Source organism: Pseudochaenichthys georgianus, chromosome 4 (genome assembly GCF_902827115.2).
Source record: "Pseudochaenichthys georgianus chromosome 4, fPseGeo1.2, whole genome shotgun sequence".
Taxonomy (NCBI): Eukaryota; Metazoa; Chordata; class Actinopteri; order Perciformes; family Channichthyidae; genus Pseudochaenichthys; species Pseudochaenichthys georgianus.
Window position 1 is genome coordinate 19,698,043 of NC_047506.1, and position 22,049 is coordinate 19,720,091.

General features: G+C 39.1%; 3 protein-coding genes across 9 annotated transcripts in view; 2 read left to right on the forward strand and 1 right to left on the reverse strand.

Annotated features, from left to right (window-relative positions):
* The first annotated feature begins 4,676 nt into the window (after positions 1 to 4,676).
* Positions 4,677 to 8,099, forward strand: ifi44g (interferon induced protein 44g). Its single transcript, XM_034081486.2, has 7 exons — positions 4,677 to 4,758; positions 4,954 to 5,005; positions 5,144 to 5,339; positions 5,982 to 6,134; positions 6,494 to 6,665; positions 7,057 to 7,157; positions 7,772 to 8,099. Exons 2-7 carry the CDS (start codon positions 4,989 to 4,991, stop codon positions 7,970 to 7,972), a joined length of 840 nt encoding a protein of 279 aa, XP_033937377.1. The 5' UTR covers positions 4,677 to 4,758; positions 4,954 to 4,988; the 3' UTR covers positions 7,973 to 8,099.
* An 870-nt stretch (positions 8,100 to 8,969) lies between these two features.
* LOC117445136 (interferon-induced protein 44-like) lies at positions 8,970 to 14,098 on the forward strand. Its single transcript, XM_034080570.2, has 8 exons — positions 8,970 to 9,080; positions 10,104 to 10,584; positions 11,186 to 11,234; positions 11,619 to 11,814; positions 11,917 to 12,069; positions 12,176 to 12,347; positions 12,669 to 12,769; positions 13,373 to 14,098. The coding sequence occupies exons 2-8, from the start codon at positions 10,113 to 10,115 to the stop codon at positions 13,559 to 13,561; spliced, it is 1,332 nt and encodes a 443-aa protein (XP_033936461.1). The 5' UTR covers positions 8,970 to 9,080; positions 10,104 to 10,112; the 3' UTR covers positions 13,562 to 14,098.
* A 948-nt stretch (positions 14,099 to 15,046) lies between these two features.
* Positions 15,047 to 22,049, reverse strand: part of rabgap1l (RAB GTPase activating protein 1-like) — a 132,938-nt gene continuing 125,935 nt past the window's right edge. For all 7 annotated transcript variants that reach the window (XM_071202913.1, XM_071202914.1, XM_034080566.2 and 4 more), the window contains 4 exons: positions 20,715 to 20,798; positions 20,187 to 20,258; positions 18,994 to 19,194; positions 15,047 to 17,977 (listed from right to left, as the gene is read on the reverse strand). In XM_071202913.1, the coding sequence (XP_071059014.1) occupies positions 17,822 to 17,977; positions 18,994 to 19,194; positions 20,187 to 20,258; positions 20,715 to 20,798 (513 nt within the window). In that variant the 3' untranslated portion in view covers positions 15,047 to 17,821. The remainder of the gene's footprint in view (positions 17,978 to 18,993; positions 19,195 to 20,186; positions 20,259 to 20,714; positions 20,799 to 22,049) is intronic.

The window sequence follows — 22,049 nt, forward strand, 5'->3', positions numbered from 1 at the left end:
TATCACATTAAGAACGATATTCAGTAATAAGTCTGCCAACAATAGCTGGTTTAAATGATTTATTGGAGCTCGCAATGTTTTGAACAGACATCCCCATGTCAACTCGTTTTTCTTTTTGTAGTCCTCGCTGTTCGCGTCCGGATATCGCCATCGTAACCACAACCTCACACACTGGTACTGAATGTGTATCAAAGTGTTCCTATCCAGCCAAATATACCAAAAGATTCATGTAAACGACAGAAGAAGCGATCAAAATGTGTATTTCAGTCGAAGGCCACGCCTCCACATCTGTCAACCAGTTGATCGGGGAACCAGTTAAACCGGAACACTGGTCGGATAAATCGAGATGGGTCTGTCTGCAGACCGCAGCAAGGAGGCGTTTCCTATAGGGGCGTTTCCTATAGGGGCGTTCCCTAACTTTTTTTATCCAGCTGCTTTTATAAATCCTCGCAGAAGAAGTCATTGTTCTAGTGATGGGAATTCCGGCTCTTCTTGCTGAGCCGGATCATTTGGCTCACCATGAAGAGCCGGCTCTTTCGGCTCCCAAAGGGCTCTTCAGTTTACCACATATTATACCTTTTAATTAAATCAAATGTAGCGCTGTTTTGACTAATTATTTATATGTGTACACATATATCACTTAAATTATTCAAGACATCCTTTGTACTAAAGTATTCAAAAGTAAAAATTACATGTTTAATATAAATTATTTGCTGTGGCCAATTGTTTTCATTGCATTTACAGACCCGTGTAACTCTCTGATACCACCCAATTAATGCATTGACTTGCTTGTAGAACCACGCTACACAAAACAGATGGCAACACCTATAAAAACTATTTAAAAAAAGGGGCTACTGTATCAACCTATATAAAGTATATAAATATAGTTTTTCTCCCTGCAGGAGAGGGGAGCATGCTTTGAGATCAACTGCTAGGCTGCAGCGGGGAGAAGAGGGGGACAAAAAGTAGGAAGAGAAGTAATGGGTCAGAAACCCTCCTTTTTACGCAGCGGTCCAGACATAGACATCATAGCTACGGCGACATAGTTGCCAGTTACTTTTGGCATTAGGGCAGGGATATCTTTCAAGGTTTGACATAATGAATTGTGCTACTTTTAAAGCAAGCAACGATGTTTTCAAATCTGTAATCAAAAAGCTCCTCAAAAACACTATAGAAGCAGTTCCTGCCGTTGTTACGTTAGTTCAAACAGTAACAACGGACTACTTTTCTTAGCGGATGCATGTCAATTTAAATCAATACAAAAAACTATTTTTTAAATCAATAAAATCTTTTTCTAAATCCATAAAAGCATTTCAATTATTATTGGGAGTCATGTCGTTACTTTATTGAGAATGTGGCCATGTGTAATAAGCGGGATAATGTCCACATTGCACATTGCATAATGTGCCTTCATGCCGATCTAGATCCCTCCGCAAAAACAAAACAAAAAACGTCTCGTTCGCGGGCGAGAGCCGGCTCCCGTCGTTCACTATAGGAAACGCCCCTATAGGAAACGCCTCCTTGCTGCGGTCTGCAGACAGACTCTATTGGTCAAGCCAGCCTCCACTTGGGAAAACACAGTCAAGCCAGCCCGCACGTGATATTGGGGTGCGCGAATATTAGAAGCATTACGGTAAAATCCCAGCGCTTACTCGGTCAATAACAAAAGCACCTATAAAAACAAACCAAACATATTAAATTAAGAAATATGTACTATATAATGTGATCAATAATTATTTAAAACAAACTACGTATAACTACCACGAGTAAATGTAAAATGTAAGGAGTTTCAAAATAAAAGTCCTTTGAAATCTCATATTGAAATCTCATATATGAGCTATCAGCCCCGTGTTTAGATAAGAATAAAACGAAATCTCTCCCTGATCCAAGACTCATCACTGCAGGGTGATAGAAGGACACCCCATCTAGTCACCCAGAAAAAATCAGGACATTCTGATGTGGAGTTTCAAATTAAAATACCTTTGAAATCCCATATATGAGCTATCAGCCCCGTGTTTAGATAAGAATAAAACGAAATCTCTCCCTGATCCAAGACTCATCTCACTGCAGGGTGATAGAAGGACACCCCATCTACTCACCCAGAAAAAATCAGGACATTCTGATGTGGAGTCAAAAAATAAAAGACCTTTGAAATCCCATATATGAGCTATCAGCCCTGTGTTTAGATAAGAATACAACGAAATCTCTCCCTGATCCAAGACTCATCTCACTGCAGGGTGATAGAAGGACACCCCATCTACTCACCCAGAAAAAAATCAGGACATTCTGATGTGGAGTTTCAAAATAAAAGACCTTTGAAATCCCATATATGAGCTATCAGCCCTGTGTTTAGATAAGAATAAAACGTCTTGGATCAGGGAGAGATTTCGTTTTATTCTCTATAAGGAAGTGCCAGATTTTCTCCGGTTGTGTATTTTCAAATTCTAGCAATCTCGAGCCGGTTTCTCAAACTTACCTACCCCACCTTTAACAGTTGAACCACATAGGCCTACGTGGGGCAAAAAAGTATTTAGTCAGCCACCAATTGTGCAAGTTCTCCCACTTAAAAAGATGAGAGAGGCCTGTCATTTTCATCCTAGGTACACTTCAACTATGAGAGACAGACTGGGGGGAAAGAATCCAGGAAATCACATTGTAGGATTTTTAATGAATTAATTGGTAAATTCCTCGGTAAAAATGTTGTCACCTACAAACAAACAAGATTGCTGGCTCTCACAGACCTGTAACTTCTTCTTTAAGAGCCTCCTCTGTCCTCCACTCGTTAACTGTATTAATGGCACCTGTTTGAACTCGTTATCAGTATAAAAGACACCTGTCCACAACCTCAAACAGTCACACTCCAAACTCCACTATGGCCCAGACCAAAGAGCTGTCAAAGGACACCAGAAACAAAATTGTAGACCTGCACCAGGCTGGGAAGACATCAACTGAAATCAACTGTGGGAGCAATTATTAGAAAATGGAAGACAGACAAGACCACTGATAATCTCCCTCGATCTGGGGCTCCACGCAAGATCTCACCCCGTGGGGTCAAAATGATCAGAAGAACGGTGAGCAAAAATCCCAGAACCACATGGGGGGGACCTAGTCAATGACCTGCAGAGAGCTGGGACCAAAGTAACAAAGGCTACCATCAGTAACACACTACGCCGCCAGGGACTCAAATCCTGCAGTGCCAGACGTGTCCCAATGCTTAAGCCAGTACATGTCCAGGCCCGTCTGAAGTTTGCTAGAGAGCATTTAGATGATCCAGAAGAGGATTGGGAGGATGTCATATGGTCAGATGAAACCAAAATAGAACTTTTTGGTAAAAACTCAACTAGACGCGTTTGGAGGAGAAAGAATGCTGAGTTGCATCCAAAGAATACCATACCTACTGTGAAACATGGGGGTGGAAACATCATGCTTTGGGGCTGTTTTTCTGCAAAGGGACCAGGACGACTGATCCGTGTAAAGGAAAGAATGAATGGGGCCATGTATCGTGAGATTTTGTGAAGACTTACAGAAAACGTTTGACCTCTGTCATTGCCAACAAAGGATATATAACAAAGTATTGAGATGAACTTTTGTTATTGACCAAATACTTGTTTTCCACCATAATTTGCAAAAAAAATCCTTTAAAAATCAGACAGTGATTTTCTCATTTTGTCTCTCATAGTTGAGGTATACCTAGGATGAAAATTACAGGCCTCATCTTTTTAAGTGGGAGAACTTGCACAATTGGTGGCTGACTAAATACTTGTTTTGCCCCACTGTATGTTACTGTGGTGAATGGTTTTCCGGATGGAGAAAACACATCCATTCATAGTGAACAAATGAGGACCAAGTTTTCTCCATAGCCTATACATATACAGACTGTAACAAAGATTAAGATTGGCATAATTATCTGAAATATGTTTGACTTATTCCAGTACAGAAAAATAAGTCTTGAGATACTCATAGGGAGGAGAGAGCAGATGCGGAAAATCAGAGAGGAAAGGAGGTAGGTTATTAACCTTCTCTCATGCTTTCTTTCACTCATCCATTTATAAGGCTTAACAGATTTTTTCCCACTTTAAATTAAATAAATAGTTTGAAGTATATTAATAATTGAGCTAACAAGGCTGTTTACAAAGTTGATGTTGATGACCTGCCGAAGAGGAATATGTGATAGCAAAGCATTGGTTTTCAAATAACGTGCATACAAGTTACCTGTAGATGAATAAATTATCATACAGGAACTTGCAACACCACATGTTATAAGACACAGATTGTGGCCTGCACTTTGAGAAAGGAAGTCGGATTCTATGTATCCTGTTGTGATTAAGGATTAATGTCGTGTGTGAAATGTTTCCGACGCATTTTCCCTTTTGCAATGTTTTACTTTTATTGAGTTCTATTAAAATCACTTTCTTTCAGTAGTGCTCAACTCAAATGTCGTCCCAAAACTCACCATAACTCAAAATGTTTTAGTAAACTCACTTCAATGCTTTGTCCATTCAAACAATGCTGCTTTTTTTTAGATCACATTTTAGGTCACATATATGTTTTCCAGTGGTTATTTGTTTAATCTTTTCTTTTAAACTGATGCATGTGATTTTTTCCTCATCAGACCAGTTGGCTTCTCATTTGGTTTGGCCCAAGCTGTTAAAGATCCAACTCCTGCAGCTTTTGCAGACATCATAAGTCCTTTCACCCTTTGTTCAAACATCAGTTCAACGGAGAAAGAAAAGAACACACCTACATATACGTTTCCTGGTAAGCTGCTAAACAGTTTCACACGAAGAAATACTGATATAAAACTGTGTTCCAGTTTTCCCAAAAGTTTAATGCATGCTTCAAGACGCTCCATGCAAACACCTTACATATTGTGAGCAGAAGTGTCATTAGTGAGTATTCTGTAACCCTAACTTGAACCGGATGAAGACTTGTCAACTTTTAAACTCTCCTCAGCACCTCAACCTAAGTTGGAATCTCAATGGAGAGAAATGGAGTGGACAGAAGAGTGAGTAAAACATTCAAAACCAAGTCATGTTTTCAACTTTTTTAGTTATCAACATATTACCTTTATTCCTTTAACTCATGTTCACAGACACTTATCTTTTCAAATGATTCTGAACAGCAAGTATGTCTTCAAATCTAGGCAAAAGGTGAGTCTGATGAAGACCATCAGCTCCTACAGGCCGAGCTGTCACGAGGGGACTCAGGCTCGAGTTCTCCTCCTGGGTCCGGTCGGTTCTGGAAAGTCCAGCTTCATCAGTTCAGTCCAGTCTGTGTTTAATGGAAGAGTCACCAACCGGGCCATGGTGGGCACCTCTTCCACCAGCTTCACCAAGAAGGTACAAGTGGCGCAATAACTGAGTGGGAACAAAAGAGCTGAAATTCATTGTTGTGTTTCTCAAATTTAAGGAAGTATTGAAAAGAGAGCCTCATCTGGCCTTTTTGGAAAGGCACTGAATAGCTAGTAAATTCAAGCGGTATATACACTATCCACAAAAAATGAAAAAAAGCCGAACACCGTTCAAAGAGACCATCTGTAGTCAAAGTATTGTCAGTAATTTCCCATTGTTAAATAAAAGACAAATGTTATCTCCAATTCATCAACACACTTATATTCAATACCAGTTTCAAGTTTGTTTGTAAAACATCACAAATTAGCAAAAGGAATTAAACGTTAGACAGTCATCGTTACTCAAAGTCCAATTACTAGCTTTCAATTTCATGGATTTTGTCTGTGTAAGAGTTTGCCTGGATGTCATAAAGTTGGCCATGACAAGTCCAATTATTACGTATTAGATTTAAATATAGATTAGGACAGACAATATGCGCACACACTCACACAAATACATTTATCAACGGTGAACAAAAATGTCTCAAATGTGTTCATCAGAAGTCACTGTTGATGCAAACCTCCATTCAGCAGCTTGGATGTTCTCATCTTTTACAACCATCCAATTAACTTTAGTTTCTCTCTGTCTCAGCTGCAGTCCTTCAACATCCATGGTCAGAAAGGAGAGGGTCCTACTGGACTGGTGCTGTGTGATATCGTGGGCTTGGGGGGCGGAGAGATGACTGGACTGACCCTCCATGACATCCTGTCTGTCATTAAAGGTCATGCACCAGAGGGGAACAAAGTAAGCAGGATAAATATGACATGTTCTAGTTCGTAGCTTGCAGCTTTACTCAATGACCGTTGTTTGGTCAAGATGAAAATATCTCACTATTTGTACAGACATTCATAATTTCCCAGAGGATATATCCTTACTCACTTTATTGATTGTCCGACCTGCGCCACCATGAGGTTAGCAGTTGGGTTCATAGAGAAGTAACCGACTCCAACCTAAAACCCATGGTTACCGTAATTATTAACAGCCACGTAAATAGCAAATCCTGGCACTGAACATGAAGTAGCCCAACACAGAGCGTGGTTCAATCTGTTTGCTTTTGTCTTTGCAAAAACCTCAACATGTAACATCCTCTTTCTCTCTCCCAGTTTAGCGCAGATCAACCAGTGCGGTCTGAGACTGTGGGCTATATAAAGAAGCCAGGTCTCAAAGACAAGATCCATTGTGTTGCCTTTGTGGTAGATGCCTCTAAAATCCGGACCTACCCCAAAGGCCTCGGCACCACCTTCAGGCTGCTCCGAAAGCACATCAGTGACCTGGGTAAGTCAGGGACACATTATCGGTCCAATACAAAGACATTTTCAAACACAGATAAACTACCTTTAAAGACAAAATGGGCTTTGACTTTTAATATGAATGTTGTAGAGCTGTACTTCTGTCCCTCTGTCAGTTCCTGCCGAATCTGGATGTTGTTTTAACGCACTGCTTTGAAGTTTCACTGACCTTTTATGTGTATATTTTGGGGGATTTTGTTGTGGTTACAATTGCTGGGCACTGATGTTCATAATAACTTTGGGCTTGAAACCCTCTTTACAGGATTTACTAAACACTATTGAAATGTCAACCGTCAGTGATTTCTTTCTCTGCAATGTAACAAATTAAAGCCTTTTTTGTAGTGACATCTTATTGACAGCATTGTATTGTCTGCTAGACATTCACCAGGTGGCCCTGCTGACCCAGATAGACCTAATTTGTCCGGAAACGGCCAAAGATGTCACCCAGGTTTACAAGAGCCGCATCATTCAGGACATGGTAGGTTGAAAAAATATGAAATAGACAAAGTATATCCATTATAGAGGAAGGTGTGATCACCATGCAGACTACAGGTGGGGAAGTTTTACCAAAATGAGTGTGTGACCAGTTTTAGTTTCCTGGGATCTGTAGCATAATGGAACATTTGACTTTGTGGTGCTTGTTTATAAATATGTATCTTTTTTAGGTGCACATCATTAAATTACAAGCTAAAGCAAAGTCACATGAGTCACATTAGATTTTTAGACAAAGGGAAAGATCATCATTGATCTGCCATTCAAACATATACATGTAACATTTAGTTTGGTGAGGTAAGACACATAAAAAAGCCAAATTACAGCCTGAAACTATTTTAACATTCTTGTTTGCACCTTTTTATTATTTTGCTATTTTTCAACTCTCAAATTGAGGACTACTTGCCCCGTTTTGATTATTTCTGTCTGGCTTTATAATAATGATAAACAAATAACTTTTGTGAGAGTTAAGAACAATGTAACACTCGCTCCTTACACACCACAGGGCTTGAGATGATAACTTTTCTTTATTTTAGCCATTGCATTTTCTTTACAGATGGGCTGTAAATCTTAGTCATGTGTTTGTGTGTGTGTTTGTAGATGAATAAAGCTGGGGATCTGTTGGGTATGTCCACCTCCTACATTGTCCCGGTGAAGAACTACTCATCAGAGCTGGAGCTGAACGTGAACAACGATGTGCTTCTGCTTAGAGCTGTGGACCACATCCTGCAGTATGCTGACCTGTATTTCCAGGACAATGCACCACAACACACAGGGCCAAAGATCGATTTGGGGATTTAGCGTGTAGCATTTAAAAAAATGTCGGCGCAACTTTAAGCTGTTTTTTCAAAGCTACAGAATGTAAATGCTACATGTAATAGATCATGTAACATATAACACTCATGTCTTTAAATAAAACTGAATATAATCAGAAATGTGTGTTGTTTATTTGTTAGTATGATCTTTAATAAAAGGTCAATGGTCCAGGAACAGCATTGTTTTTGAGTGGCACAGAGTGGGTGTAAGTCGTCCCATACTTTGTCTTTCTGTAGGTGGTAAAGACATTTACAAGTGGTTGCCTTACCGTATTCCCAATGGCATCATTATCATGGCAGAGCACCTAACTGTGAGGTTCAATAATTTTGTTTTCGATTGTATGATTTTTTTTTTTTTTTTTTTCTCACTCTCAGGGTCTATTGCAGGTAGCTCTACAGGTGAACATACTCTTTTACCAGTATAATTCACACGATGTACAATATTTAAATCTCCATCCAGTTGCCTGTCACTTTGTTATAGCATCTACTGTTTATATGTCAACTGTATTTCCAAACCTTAATTTAAAATAATCTGTATTCACATTGTTGTTTTTATTGTCTGGCAGCAGGACATGTGAAGTTTTTAATTTTAACGTGATGGTAGCAAAATTGTAAATGAAACCTATGAAAAGCCATAAATGATTATAGAATATCTTACGAATGGAAACGTGCTTCTTCGAGGTCTAGTGCTTTTTTTAACAGATTGGGCGAGGGTGTGGTGAATCCTAGTTCAAACACGTGCAAACTTGCCTCATAAAAAAAGTATAGCCTACGTTTATTATAAAGTAAGGTCTCCAGCCCATTGTGTGATAAAAAGTGTCATGTGACAACTGGATTCACGTTCAATTTCAACTAAATGGAACAAAAGGAAGAAAACACTAGGGAGTTTCACATGTTCAGGACAGAGGCTCTGGTTCAGGATACACAGTGGGCTACACAGCTTTATTAGACAAACTTCAGTTTTATTTTGAAAGCCAAATTACCGATCCGGATAGCTACTTTCACTTTTGTTTCTCAATTTCTGAAACCACATTTCTGCACATCTCTACCGTAGCTGTTCAAAATCCTCAAGTATCTAGATAGAACATAAGAAGGTAAGTTTAAAAAAGAACAACGGATTATATTTTGCCAAAGTTTTATATGAAATTGAAAGGTGGTCGATCACATCTTGATTTTAACCTGAACTGAGGAACAATCAATATTGTTGTTGTAGTGCCACGAGGGAACTGTTAAAACGTATTCGAAAATGAAAATATGGGGGGGGTGTTGTAAAACCCTAACTTTTATTTCATTTCATTTCAAACCTTTATTTAACCAGATTGGTCCCATTGAGATCATAGATCTCTTTTTATGGCTGCAGTAGGCCTATATGTAAACCGAGGTGTGGCAGACTGAGACAGGGGTTCAGTGTTACTTGTTAAGATGCCTTTACATCGATTTTGACTGATAATATGCCGTGATTTAATTGTTAACTGTGATTAGCTCAGCTTTTCTAGAGCTATTTAATAATGTACACCTCTACTGATCTATATTCACCTTCCCCATATTGCTCTCTTGCATTACGCTTTAATGATGATGGGATCTTCAATGCTTAAAACGTGTTGAAATGAATTTCAACCACATTCAATGCAAACTGCAAATATTATTTTTTCTTGCTAGATAAAAAAACAACAATGGCCTTTGCATGCTACTCTGATCCAAAGTTTGCTTTTTTTCCTTTCACTATACAGTATACACGTATTTTTGTAAGCTCTTCTCTGAAGGTATAATTCACATTAATGTCTGGATTGATTTCCCACAATTATGAATAGTTGGATAAAACCAGATGTCTTTGAGTTTGATTAGAAATAATCCACCACCCAACAAATATGATGGGGCAGAGGTTTCAAAAATATTTACAGATTGCCTTTTTATTATTCCATGAGAAACTAGTTTTCCCAACAGGTGCCACAGTTGCATTAACAGTATTGCGTGGTTTTCATACATGACCCAAGTAAACAATGTAAATGTTTTTATATATTAAATCAAAGGATACAAATAAGGGGTTTCAACTTTAAAAAATCGATTTCACAATCCATCAATCTAATTTGAATTATTATTTCTCATTTTATGACCAGCTGTCCACCATGAACTCCATGCTAACCAGGAGCAAGCAGAGAACTATCTGCTCCCAGCTGGGAAGAGTCAAACTGCAGCTGCTGTACAAGGCCAGCATCCACGGTTTCACCAGCCCAGCCTTCCACCAACGATGTGACAACCGCTGTCCCACAGTGTCTGTGGGCTATAACGCCTCAGGTTACGTGTTTGGAGGCTACACCAAACAACCTTTCAGTCAGTCTACGGCCTTTGTGAATGATGACCAGGCCTTTCTCTTCACCTTCAGTGGAGAAAAGCTCCTCAAATATCCGGTCACTAGCGCTGGTTGTGCAGTGAAAATGATAGCTGACTGTGGTCCATATTTTGGAGAAGATTTGGTTCTTGTCCATGGAAGCCAAGCAGTTGTACATAGCGCTCCAGGGACTCATTACAACTTCACTGCTGCTGATATGCATGGGAACGACCTCACCCTGACTGAGTGTGAAGTCTATCAAGTGGAGGGTGAGTTCACGATAATAACCAGTCACAAGTGTTAAATTATATTCAATCATCCACTAGTAATTGATTTTCATGTTATTACTGCCATGTATGCTGTTAGCGTTATTTAGTATGAACTCAAGTAAAGGAGTTGATCAGATTAAAAAAGAGAAAATATTCCCTCAAATATGATCCAGTTTCCCCAAAACCCAATTTGTGCCGTAAAGCCTTCCACTTCTCACGTGAGATTGTACGACCATAGTGAAGGAACAGATGTTCAGGGCACAGATTGCCCCAGAACATCTGAATGAGACTGACAGAGACGACATTTCCCCTAAAAGTTACATCATTTAGTTTAAATTATCTTCACCAGTCACCAGGCGGGATCTGTACTTTTGGTATTATCGTTGAACCTATTAAACTTCATTGGGAGATGTTAATACAACATTTCAGGCAATACAAATGTTTGTTAAAACAATTATATATGGCATGTCATATTAATGCCAATTTTATTTATTTTTTGCCACGTAAACTCATCTCATAGAAAACATTCTATCGGTGAATAATATTTTTTATAACATTTGATCAGATTGTTTTTCTCAAAGTTGTGTTTGTTCTTCAACAGAAACCACAGCACTTGAGAGGCCATGGAGGATTATACACTGGGAATCTGTGTAAGAGAGATACTGTCCTTCAAATAATGCTATTATATGCTTTGCTCTTTACTATACAGTATGACATTAATTACAGTGTGTTAATAATTTTGATATTTAATATGTTCTCAATGCCATGACATGCAAATTAGCTATGTTCGCATAATATACATAATATGCCAGCTTTTTATTATTATATTAGACTCAGTGGCTTTGCAAAATATTATACAATGGGATTGTTTGGCATAATCAATTTAATTGACAATAATTGTCCCTGCGACCATCACTGGTTTTATCAGATCTATCACAGAGGACAACTTGCTGTGCATAACACTCTGTATCAACCAGGCTTCAAAACAACTGAAAAGCCTTTTAGAACATTAAAAAAAATATTTTCTTGTACAGGAAGATGAACGATCTAAAGAAGAGTATTACGATCTACCGACCCACACACAGCTCTGTGTCCCAGGCTCGGGTCCTGCTCATTGGACCAGTTGGAGCTGGAAAGTCCAGCTTCTTCAATTCTATCAACTCTGTTTTCAGAGGCCACGTCACCAGCCAGGCCATGGCCGGCGGCTGCAGCTCCAGCCTCACCAGACAGGTTAGTTCCTGCCTCTTGATGATATCCTTTTGTTTGATTTGAAAATAAAAATCCCTGTCCTTCATTTTGTGGTTTGTTGTTCCATCTCTTTGTTTGCAACAGTTTCGAACCTACTCGGTGAAAGATGGACGCAAAGGAAAACCTCTGCCATTCATCTTCTGTGATACCATGGGATTGGAGGAAAGCACCGGGACGGGAATTGATATTGAGGACATCAGCAGCATCCTCAAAGGTCATCTGCCCGACCGTTATCAGGTACAGCTTTTTGTAACATTCAGCAGGACATTTAAGATATGAACCATTGATCTGGCTGTAGTTGACTCAAACTATCTGTGTCTTTCCACTGAACTGCATTTTCCAGTTCAACACCTCTGCTCCTCTGGATTCGGATTCTAGTGGCTATCTGAAGTCTCCTGAGCTTAAGGACAAGATCCACTGTGTGACTTACGTCATTGACGCCTGCAAGGTCTCCATCATGCCCCCAAAGCTGGAGGAAAAGCTGAATGCTATTCGTGGAAAGGTCAACTTAATGGGTAAGTTAAATGCACTAGCACTTATTTAAAAAGACATTGTGATAGTTGATATTAAGCGGATAATGCAATTCCCACCTTCTCTTGGCCTACGCCTAAGACAGTGGTTTACAGCCATTGGAACTTCTTGTAGGTGGTTGTATATTTACTGCATCGCTGATCAACACTGCAAACTACTAGCTTACGAGTAAATCCTGAAAGTCAAATTGCAACACAACATTTAAAAATAATTTCAGTAGTGCTACTTTACCTAAATATTTTGACAGGCAGACATAAAGAAATCGACAGTAGTTGGAGATGTTCTTTCTGCTCTGGTGTTTCTAGGGATTCCTCAGCTGGTCCTGCTCACGAAAGTTGATGAAGCCTGCCCTTTGGTGAAAGAGGACGTGAAAAACATCTACAAGAGTGGCTACATCAAAGAAATGGTGAGGCTTTTTGTAGGGTTGCAGTGTTTTAATGGCCCAAGCACTGACATGGACCTATTGAAATTCTTTATTTTAATATTACGATGTCTGTTCTACACATGAGCAACATAGTGTTGTTGAAGCGCGTGTTCTCTAGCGCCACATAGTGGAAACCTGAGGTGGTTCAAGATATGCAACACATCATTTCCTGTGCAATGTTCACTGACGCGGCTGGCCTCCAGCAGTCATGGCAATTAACTGCTACGTCAACCCGGGGCCCTTGAAGTACCACCTTCCATCACGACATGCTGCTTTAATTTGACTTATTTTTAACCTTAATAGCAAGATATATAGGCTGACAAGCCAGTCAAAGATTATTTATATCCTTAACTTTGTGTGATCTAATCAGGCTGATTAAAATGATATTGACCGTAAATGTATTGAAGATGTTTTTAACAATAATTTGAGTCTTTCTCTTCTGCATGTCTTTTACAACCCCTTTTACAATGTTGAACAGACAAATGCAAACAACATTTAGCTGTGATTTCACAAAAGCAGACATCATTCTTTGTTGTCTTTAGAAAAAGGCATGAACTAGTTTAATTTAAACCTTTTGTGATTCAGATGCAGGAGGTCAGCGCTCGTCTCGGTGTGCCGCTGTCCTGTGTTGTTCCCGTGAAGAACTACAGCGAGGAGTTGGAGTTGGACCCGGACTGCACTACCCTGCTGCTGAGCGCCATCATCCAGATGCTTCGCTTCACAGACAACTACTTTGATGACATTGGTGACAAATTCAGCAACATGGAAGTGTGAACCCGAAAGAGTAGCAAGTATTTGTGCAGCAGGTGTTTTTATTTGTCCAACTGTAATGAAATGTCCATCACATTCAGGGAATTTGCCAAGTTTAAGTGAAATAAGGATATTACAGTTTCTAATTTTCAGTTGGAAACTGTTGCGTGCAACTCCCATTTTCTTCTTTCGAAACTAGAGTTCAAAACATCAGTCAGCTGATCCAAATGGTCACATGTCTGTTCTATTTCAAGTCACTTCATGAGTAGAAATTATGACATGATAGAGTGCTATTTAATTTTTTCATTAAAAAAGTGTAAAGACTTATTTACAGTACACTTTTTGCTCATTCAGTTGGACATTTAATCATAAGTTTGACTAACTAACATATTATCAGATATTACTATATATAGCTATGATCATTTATTCTTTACTGCTTTGTTTCAATTTTCCACACAATATGAGTGTTACATTAGACGTTTCAGCAATCCTTGTAAGTTTTAACTTCTAAGTGCACACATGGTGCAAGGTGATGCAGTGCAAAATAAACAGTTAACATGTTATCATGGATTTTATTCTACAGAAATAATTTGTTATATTGGCTGATGCATGCTCTTTGTAAGGGTACAAATTGCAATGCGACCTATAACGGCAACACAAATTGCAATTTGACCTGTTTTTTGTACATTAAAATGAATAAACTAATTAAAGTAGTGGGCACAAACACTGAGATCCACATTTATTTAATTTGTTAGACCCAAAGTACAATGTGCAAATGTGAGCGAGGGGCTGTGAGATGTGACAACTATCCAGAGGCTGATATTTAACCTGAGATGTTTTGGTTGTGTGGCAGTTTAATAAGATAATGGTTTGGTTGCCAATGAGTGAGTCCTGAAAATAACTCAAACAAACCAAAACAAATTCTCTGCAGAAAATGGGTTAAAAATCCTCAATGTGGAAACTCATAATGTCCCGCATGTTGTCCAATTATCCAATCAGGACACACCTCCTAATGAAGGCACAAGAAGGTGAGGCTCAGTTATTCCCTCATTTGAAACAGATTAAGACGTGCTGAGGTTGACATTTTTATTTAAATCAATTGTTTCATGAACAAGCAAAGTGACCAATAAGGGTATTTCAAAACGCCCCAATACTCATACTCCTTTAAGCTGTGTGCCTGAAGTTTACTACTTTTGTGTTTAAATCAGTCCGATTAACAATATAATTAACATAAGCTCTTAGTTTTAAATGTGGTAAAGGAAGTAAAGACTACATTTAAAATGTTATGTTGTTTGTAGGAGTAGTGTCATCATTTTAAACATAAATTACGCACTAATAAATTACACAATCATCAAAAAATCGTCGTTTTCACTCGAGTCATTTAAGTTAACTTTTTTTCATAACATTATTTAATGAGGGGGAAATATCTTAGTTTGAATAATACATGATTTAAGCTGTCCACAATCAATAACTAAAGTAAACATTTTGTTCTTCAATAAGAGCCCAAAGTGCATGAACAGAAAAACTGAGATTTATTAATGCGGATCAGACAGTTACTGTACAGCAAACAGTGTTAGAGTCGGACCAGTCCCTCTCTGTGTAACACACACACCTCTAACGCGACTCCCTGCCTGCTCTTGTAGGCGTTACAAATGAAATGAATTAGAGTGGATTACAAATTGGCATTTGTCCTCTCTGCGACATTAAATCATCAGTTAAAAAATAATTATGCTCTGTGCTCAGGATTACTTTTAAACAAACGTACATCTTGAAATAGTGTTTAAAATATCAACATTGTGTTAGTGCACATAAAAGACAACTTGCCCACAGTTTACATTTAACCGGTTAGACTTTGAATGATGAACGATTGTGAAGAAGGAATGTCCTGGAAATGCAAAACACATGGGATTCAATTATTCCTTTTTCTCCCTGGCCATGATATTGATGCATTTCCTCAGAGGCCGCCAGTGAGAGGACAATGGTCGTACTGGGGGGCTCTCGGTGGAAATGTGTCAAGCATACTGCTGAAAATTAGATTCAGCAGATCTGTCAATAGGATCAGAAGACATGGTTGTAGGGACAGACGTCTGGGGACGCTCTTATCGCACCGCAGACACTCTCCGACATTACAAACTGTCAGATGGCTTTCCTCTCCTCAGGCAACGGCTTCAGTCATCAACAGAAAAGGCAGCCATGTGAAGAAGAAACCATTTCAACTTCAACCACTTAGGTTACAGTGCAGAACACACAAGAACATACACACCCAATAACACACACAACTACACATGGGCTTGGTCCGAGTCCACAGGCTGATTTCAGTGACAACAGCAGTGGATAATCAATGGGGATATTTGGCACCTACACTGCAGCGTTCTGCTAACACAGCACTAACATACATGTTAAAGCTACACAGACTTTTTGGCAATTTCTTGTTATTTTTCAACCGAGTACACATACAATGAATCATCCTTGTGTCGTGGCTGTGGTCCTCAATCCTAATATTGTTATTAGCAAGCAGCAATGTAGTAATAAGTAGTACATGTATGTTGTTTGTTTTCATTTATTTAGTTCTTAAAGTTAGTAGTCCCTTGTTGCATTAATATGTCAAGCATACATGCATTTATTTTACTGCCAGAATTACCTGTACATAAATAAAGATCGCTACATTTTAAGATTTAGAGTTTATAAGTTCTCAATTTCAAGAAATAACTAGTTGGCTGGTAACATTTAATACAGTTTATTCTGAATAGTTAGCACAGCAACTGACCTCAGGAAAGATTCAGGTATAAACATCAATCAATTAAAAAGTATGTCGTTATAACCAGACATAGCTTTGCAAAATGGCCTGAGACTGTTTGGCAATGACGGGGGGGAACGTGCAGCTTAATTTAGCTTATTTATGCTTTGCTAGGTGTTTATTTAGGGATGGACTGTGCTTTGTAACAGATACTTTAGAGCATACTGAACGTTAGAGTTACCTAATTTAACGCACTGGCTCTATATCTACAGGGAAGTTGGATAACAGTAACAGGTATGAACAGGTGACTACTTTGAGTACTCCCTGTAGGTGTTGTCTGCACAGAGTTACGTAACACAGGCAGGTATAATCAGTTCCTCCATGAGTACTGTGATGGATTATCTGGATCAATAGAAGCCTTTTTTAAAGTCTGAAAAAAGAACCATTGCCAGAAATAAATCACAAGTCCTTTTACCTCCAACTATACTGCTTGTTTGCACACTCCAAAGACAAACTGTGCACTCTAAAACAATAAAATTAACAAAGGAATTTAAAAAACATTTTCTAATTTACAACCAGTTATTTAAAAAAAAAAAAAACATTTTGGAGAAATTCACTCAAAAAGAGCCCATTTCTGCAGGCACCACAACTGTGAACTAATGTATGGCTGCATGCGCGTTTAGTGATAATTCCCACCATGAGTTCAACCCGTGACATCAAGCTCTCTGCAGGCTGTCACTGTGGGTCTTCAGCGTTTGGACTCGACCGACTGTGCTTACCAACATCTAGGGAGTTGACATTCAATTTCCAAACGGTAAAAAAAAAATAAGAACTTTTCCTTTTTTTCTGAACTGTACAAGATTATTACAAAAATCAATAATTAGTTATACATATTTATATGACAACATTATTAACGTTATATTACTATAAAGAAATACAACTTTGTGTTGTTTTTGTTTAAGACTGAATGCAGTATTCTTTTTTCAGAGTGCTGTAGCTTTGCTGCGCTGAAGGTCTCTACATATCTATGCATTAAACGTGTAATATATCGGCACCTGTAGCTGTTTCACTCATTGAAAATATTATGTAAATTGTGAGACTGATTGTAATTTTCAGCTACATAAATCATAATTTCACACAGATAAATGAATTAACTGCAGTAGCAATATCTGGTCACAAGGCGGAGCTAAATAATCCACCAATAAGAGCCATTGTGTGTATTTACCCAGCTTTCCTATAATGAGAACTCAACAATAAACGTGTAGATAACGGCTGCTGAGCCTCATGATGATCCACCCTCGCCTGTCACCTGTGATGTTTACGTTTTGTTCACTCAAGCGTAAACATTAAGTGAAACAGGAAGCAGTCATCCGCCCGTTTCCTCCCTCATATTTTCAGCTGTTTGCAGTCCAAGAAGCTGGCGAGCTCTGCGCTGCCACCTGCTGGAAAAAGAATACTGCATTTCTCCGCCGCTTGTTCCTTCAACTTTTGTTCCTCAGCTCTAGTGTGCATCCTGCAGGGAAAGGAGATATGGAGGGAGGGGTTGTTTAGGCAGGCCCCTCCTTCGGAGAGGAGGGGGTCTGGGACGTGGAGCTGGAGGAAGAGGAGGAGGAGCTCTTCAGGGAGCCCAGAGTTTTGCTGAACCACGAGTTCTTGGCTGCCTGGATCTCGTTCATCAGGACCCCCCGCTGGTGCTCCAGCTCCTGCAAAGAGACAGAAGTTTATCATTTGTTTAGCTCCAAATCTAACAACATGTGATCCGGACTGTTCAGCTACTAAACATATTTCCATCAGCTTTAAGCACTTTATGGCAATTGACAATTCAAAAAGGAAGCCAGATAGTCTTTTCAATGCAGCTGTGTATTCTGATAAACACTGAATGGCCCATCTTCTTGGTGTATCAACTAAGTGTCAGCAGCTGCATGTACTTTTTTCATGGATTGTGTGGAAGGTGTTTTTTTTTGTAGTGTCTCACTTCTTTGTTATGTTATGTTTTGTTTTTAGTGAAATGTATGAAAAACTAGTGGTTGGATTGTTACAAAATATAGTATCAAGGTATCAATGTACCCTTCAGAAATATATCTCAATTACAGTATGACAGGGGCGGTTCTAGGGGGGGGGGGGGGGCAGTGCCCCCCTAACACTGACCTCTGACCCCCCTTTTTTAAATGTATATTTTCTGGTACTCGGTACCGCAGGATTTTGTTGCTGTAATGTCAGATTGTGCAGACACCCTTATGTAAAGTAGAGATGTAACTGTTCATTGCCTTTATTTTTATATAAATATGGTGTTAGTGCAAACATTGCACTATAACTTAAGCTGAAGCTAACAGTAATAATTATAAGATCTATCTGAAATAAATAAGTGTACTGAAACAAATACCAATAACTGTATTGCATTGTTTTCTTATGCGCAATTACTTCATACTGTCTAGTTCTGTTTTTCGTCCTGCATTTATTGTGCCCCCCTCAGAAAATAACTGGCCCCCCAGTGGCCCCCCCAGTCAAATTGGTCTAGAACTGCCACTGCAGTATGATCATAGAGTACAATACTGAGGCTCCTTCCTCGGGTCAAGTTTTGTATTTGTCCAATACTAGTAGCTTTAGCATATTAGCTGTGCTTGTGTTAGATATGCATTTTCTGAGGGAGCAGTGCCACAGCCTTGACATCTCTGTTTTTATTTGTGTTTCCACCCCTGTCCTCCCTGGTGTTGCTCACCTGCATGCGGCACTTGGCCTCCACCAGCTGCAGTTTGGTCTGAGCCAGCTCCAGCTCCAGATGCCTCAGCTGCTCCTTCAGTCCGTCCTTCTCCTCGTCCATGGGCTCTGTGGATGTGTGGTCTCTCCCGGGGGACGAAGCCTGGAGGGACCCCAGGGTCGTGAACAGGTCCCTACAGCGGTCACAGCCCATCACTTTACTCTGCAGGGGCACACAAGCACACACAGGCGTTAGGTTGGTGGGTGAACACACTGTATGGACATGTAAAAATATATGCTAAAAATAAGTGCTGTGCTAAAACAAAGTAATACATCTGGTGTAGAAGTACACTTGCTTGTCTTGAGTTGAAAGTAATATCTTGGTGTTTTTAGTTGATTTATCTTTGTACTAATGCAGACCCCTGCTTAATCTAGACAGTGATGTCTAGAGCACTATGCCTTGATGAAGACTAAAACTAACTTAAAAGAGGACTTGGAGCGTGTTTCCTTTATTTTTCCTGGTGGATGGGACTTCATAGGCAGACCCATTAAACATATTTGTACACACTATTCCTGTCATGTACTTATTGCCCAAGGAAAGTTCAATCCCCAGCTGATCCATTTCATCACACTATATTCCCAGCTCAACCCTTTTAATCCAACAATCTGTGTTGGGTAAACATTTTATACACAGTTCAGCCAAAGCTTACATTAATCAGACCATATTTACACATTATCCAACATTGTTTTCTCCAAATCAGGTTTCTTTTCTCTCAGATCCATCTCATATAAGTAGTATTTATATGTTAATGACAGTAATTCTTTAAAAACGTCTCATGACTGCAGTGTCAGGGTCCTGTGGTTCACCAACCATCACACAGGAGAAAGCGTGACATTAACACTTGTATACGGCATTTCAATCCTGAATAAACTGGAAAAACATTAAATTAGAAAGACTGATCTCTTCTTCAGGATGGATAAACTGCCACACCTACCCAGCGAGACGTTGCATGTCTGACGGGGCTAAACGAGCCACGTGGGATCATTTGTGCAATCGGGTTCTTTATTAGTGTAATAATGCTTCAACCCGAGTGTGTCCTAACAAAACAATGCTCCAAAGAAACATGTCCCCTAATGAAACAAATAGTGGTTTTAGTTTAGGTTTGAATGTCTCCCCTAACGTGCATCAGCTGTTTATTAACAGTGTGATCTCACCCTGACGATGTCCAGCTCTTCTTTTGTTGCCGCCTGCTGTTTTTCCAACCGGGTGCTTAACTGGGAGCATATCTAAAAAAGGAGAGGAAGTTTGTTTATATAGTAGACAACACATTTAAACTCAACTGTATTTTAATTTCTTTTTTAAAATACTCATTGATCAACACCAATGTAAATGTGCTTGAGTAAGCAAAAAGGCTAATTTTCAACTGTTGTGCACGGGATAATAAGCCTAAAGGAGTAAGGCAGGCATGATCCAAGAGAAGACATTCAGTTTATTTTACTCTTCAATAACACTCAGCATTATGATATTCTCCTTAAAAATAAATTTCACATACATATTTCCACATATTCAAGAAAAAACATCCATGTTCTTTGGGTTTCATCTGGTGTGTAGTGCAATCGGTATTACCCTGTTACTTTGTGTTAACAGTTACTATTAGTTGGGTATGAATGGTCAGAGTGACACTAATCATTTACTTTTAATACTGTCGGGTGGATTTATTTAGGTTATTGAAACAGTCAAACCTGTTTGTATTCAGCGATGATCGCTGTGGTTTTCTTGATCTCCAGCTCGGCTTTTTCCAGCTCCCTCCTGAACACTTCCTTCAGCTGGGAGAAACAAAACAACATGACAAATACATTGAAGTGTACACGAATGAGAACGGTGAACACAATGTTTATGCTAATGAAATGTCAGGGCTTTGGTAAGAATTATTAACATTCACACATCAGTATCTCATTTACAAAACATAATATATGACTTTAGCAATGCTGGCTACTTTTGGTGATATTATAAACCACCACTCACAGGAAAGGTTGTGCTTGGTTTTAAAGGTACCCTAAAGGTTACAACCAATAGAGTCCATATATTTTGTTTGTGGTTTGTCTACGCCAGGGGTGCCCGACCTTTTTTGAACCGAGAGCTACTTTTGAAGTTGCCAGTCTGCCGAGATCTACCAGTCCAAATAGAGAGGCGTAGCCATTACCGACAGCCTACTGCCAGGTAAATACACACTGACCTTTGTATGATTAATACTTCATAAAATACTGCAGATCCTTTATCTTACCTCTTTCTAATCTACACACACACAAGTATTTAACTGAAGTTACACAACAGTGTTGTTGATACAGAGTTGGAGTGTATTCACACGTCACATACTACAGTGGGTAATGTTTTCAAGAAACATTGAACAGTGCTGCCACATATGACACAGGGAAAAAAGAAAAGACTCTGAACCCTTTCTTTGCCATTATATAAAAACAGTGTTGCTACAAAAGTGTAAATTAGGCTTACTAATAAGACAACTCTGGAATCAGGAATCTGCTGCAACAGTGCAATAAAAAAGACAAAATTAATAGAATCAAACCCTTTTTTTGTTGCATTTTAGTAGATTATAAAAAGAAATGCCTTTAAAATAGGATGCAAGCAACACTAGTTTCTTAACCTGAATTGATAATAGACTATAATCAATTTAAGTTTGCATTCTTATACCATTTTGTACAATAATTATAATGAATAAGTTCAAACAAACTCAAACTTACAGCTGATTAATAACGGTATCTAACTTGAGTTTTTATTATATCAAAAACCTGTTGAAATGCTACTGTTATTTTTACTGTCCCCCAAAAGCGCGTCGGCAGCCTCCAGGAATGCTTCTTTCACAACTTCGCCGTCTTTGAAAGACTTCATGTGTTTCGCAAGAACGTGACTGACACGATAAGATGCTCTGGTAGAGCCTTGTTCTTGTTGTTGGGCCTGGTGAAAATGGACTGCTGTGCATTTAGCTGTCCTTTCAGGCCCCTCCCCTTTTGGGAGCGCAGGGCAGAATTAGGAGGGAATTCCGTCTCGTAGCGTTTGTG